We start from the raw sequence: 3,085 nt of genomic DNA, 5'->3' as shown, positions 1-3,085 counted from the left end.
CCCAAGCCTAGATTGTCATACTTGCTTTGTATTTGTCTTTCCAAGCTTGTAATTGTCTTGTCTAGTGATTGTCTTTCATGTACAAAGCTTTGCCTATAAATATGGCTTAGTTTCTTCATTTCTAAGTGTTCATCACTTTGTAATTCAAAGCATTTGTAAAGCTTTCAAGTTGTTCATAACTTGCTTGATCGTTATATCCGCAGTTTTCTGTGCTTTGATAACCCGGTTGTTTTAATCACTAAATCTAGAATATACCCTGTCGAATTTATTCTACGAACTTTAGTGGACATTAAAACTGAACCATATTAATTATATAACGACTTCAAACATTGTTATATTAATTAATTATAATCTAATTAAAAGTTATATTCCAATCAGATTCACTTCCGCGTTTATTTGGTATCGATTGTATTCAACCCCCCCTTCTACAATCGTATTTGGACCTAACACCTTTCCATTTAAAATTATAAAAAATTATATATTATGAAATTAAAGTATATTCAACATTTTAATATTATATAATTTTGAAAAATGACTTATCACAAATAGAAAAATGAATTTATAATCAAAAATTTATAGCTATTTTAAACTATTTACCTAAATATTATAAAATGGACATTGTAAATTTTTAGTTTTATCTAATTATATAATTTATATTCATCTTTCATACTCTTTGTATATTTGAAGTATTATTTTGATTTTTTTCACTTACGGTGTTTGATTATATAAATGGGTTAATTATCAATTAGGTCACTTGCTATGCTTTAATGTATTAAGTGGATCACTGAAAAATTTATTTGTTATTTTATATCTCTTGATAAAAACATATAGCTAATGACGATTCATAAAAATGTAACTAAAATATTATTTTTTATTAGACTAAAAGTTAAAATTTCATATAACCAAACATAAAGAATGAAACTTAATTTACTTTTACAAATTTATCGATAAAACAAAGGATGAATAAATAAAAATGTAAATACACATCATGAGAATATGTTTTTAATATAACAGGTATATGAGAATAAATTTTTTCAAAATACAAAATAAAAACAGTCTAAACCAAAACGGGGTGAGTAATTAATGCTCACATTAATGCATAAACTCAAAGATAACGTGGTGGAGGTCAAAAGGTATGGTGATAGGATCATGTATATTAGATTAGTTGTTGGGAAGGTTATTGGGACAGTGATTTATGTATATGCGTCTCAGGTTGGGTTGGGTGATATTGAATCCATGGCTTTTTGGGGTTGTTTGGATGATTTGGTTCGAGGTATTCCTCACGACCAATTTCTATTTGTTGGTGGTGATTTTAATGGTCACATTGGTGCAAGCGACTCTTAGCTATGGATTTGTCTTGGAATAGTCAACCACTAGAGCGAGTGAGAGTTGTTACACCATGAATTCTTTGGCGAAATCTGAAAGGATCGAAAGTAGTGGAATTTAAGGACATGCTTGAGGGTTGTTTTAGTTTGGTAGATGATGCCAATCAAATGTGGACCAATATGGCTAACTCAATTAGGGGTGTAGCAAGGAGGACGTTGGGAGTGTCATCCGAAAATGTCAGTGATCAGAAAGAGTCTCGGTGGTGGAATGATGATGTACAAGCCAAAGTACAATTCAAGAAGGGGTGTTTTACAAAATTAGTGTCTTGTCCTGATGGGCCAGATCGCCATATAAAGAGGGAGTTATTTAAAGTTGCAAAAAGAATGGCTAAACAGGCAGTCGCGGACGCAAAAGCTAAGGCGTATCAGGAAATGTATAGGTGTCTAGGTACTAAGGAGGGAGTGAATGAAATTTTTAAACTTGCAAAGGCACGTAACAAGAGACGTCAAGATATTTCTTCGTTTCGATATATTAAAGTTGAGGATGATCATGTTTTACTTCATGAGGTGGATATTACAGCGAGATGGGGTAGGTATTTTTCTAGGTTATTTAATGCAGCCCGAGGAAGGGAGATTGTATTTGACCAAGAGATTGTTCATGATCCTGACGGTGATGCTGGTGCGAGTCAAGATATTACTGTGGCAGAGGTACGCGCAGCCTTAGGCATGATGGGTAAAGGTAAAACAGTTGGGTTAGATGAGATTCCGGTTGAGGTGTGGCAGTGTTTGTCGGAACAGGGTGTACGCTGGTTGACGACTCTTTTTAATGTTATCTTTCGGACATCCAGGATGCCGAGTGAATGGCGGTTGAGTGTTGTTGTTTCTATCTATAAAAATAAAGGTGATGCTCAAAGTTGTAGTAATTATCGTGGTAATAAGTTGCTTAGTCATACAATGAAACTATAGGAATGAGTTATTAAGTGCAAGATTAAAAGAATTGTTTCCATTTCGGAGAATCAATTTGGTTTTATGCCAGGGAGGTCAACCATTGAAGCGATTTATCTCATTCGTTGTCTTATGGAGAAATATCGAGAGCGTCGTAAGGATATTCATATGGTGTTTATAGATCTTGAAAAGGCTTATGACAGTGTACCACGGGCTGTTCTTTGGAGATGTTTAGCAGCGCGAGAGGTTCAAGCGGTGAATATTCGAACCATACAAGATATGTATTCAGCGGTGGGAACATGTGTTCGGATACCTGTCGGCGATACTTAGTATTTTTCAGTTGAGGTAGGGCTTCATCAAGGGTCAGTATTAAGTCCATTGCTTTTTATAATGGTTTTGGATGTGGTTACTCATGACATTCAGGCTCCTATACCTTGGTGTATGCTTTTTGCCGATGATATTGTATTAATCGCTGAATCTCAGAACGATGTTAATATAAACCTAGAACGGTGGCGTACATCGCTGGAGGGTTATGGATTGCGTCTGAGCCGTTCTAAAACTGAGTACCTATGTGCCAATTTCAGTAAGGAGGTTCATGAGGAGGATGTAGCTGTATGTATCAGGGAGGCCTGTGTACCACAAACTAATACCTTTAAATACTTGGGTTCTATCATTCAGAGTAATGGTGATATTTCAGCGGATGTGACTCATCATATTTTGACATGATGGCTTCGTTGGAGGGCTGTTACTGGTGTGTTGTGTGATAAAAGTGTACCTTTGAAGTTGAAGGGTAAATTTTATCGAGTGGCAATCAA

The 3,085-nt window shown here is 35.1% G+C and overlaps 1 protein-coding gene across 1 annotated transcript; it reads left to right on the top strand.

Moving 5' to 3' along the window:
* The first annotated feature begins 1,505 nt into the window (after positions 1-1,505).
* Positions 1,506-2,600, top strand: LOC108207127 (uncharacterized). The gene is made up of 2 exons (XM_064086655.1): positions 1,506-2,256; positions 2,362-2,600. Exons 1-2 carry the CDS (start codon positions 1,506-1,508, stop codon positions 2,598-2,600), a joined length of 990 nt encoding a protein of 329 aa, XP_063942725.1.
* Positions 2,601-3,085: the final 485 nt, after the last annotated feature.

Source organism: Daucus carota, chromosome 2 (assembly GCF_001625215.2).
Source record: "Daucus carota subsp. sativus chromosome 2, DH1 v3.0, whole genome shotgun sequence".
Lineage (NCBI taxonomy): Eukaryota > Viridiplantae > Streptophyta > Magnoliopsida > Apiales > Apiaceae > Daucus > Daucus carota.
The sequence above is the reverse complement of the archived record's forward strand: the minus strand, read 5'-3'. Positions and strand labels throughout refer to the sequence as shown.

What these genes read in the sequence shown, in the direction of transcription:
- LOC108207127 (XM_064086655.1), top strand. Translation starts at nt 1,506, where the DNA reads ATGGCTAACTCAATTAGGGGTGTAGCAAGGAGGACGTTGGGAGTGTCA. An exon ending in AAGTTGTAGTAATTATCGTG is followed by an intron (nt 2,257 to 2,361) that starts GTAATAAGTTGC and finishes GTTTTATGCCAG; the next exon opens with GGAGGTCAACCATTGAAGCG.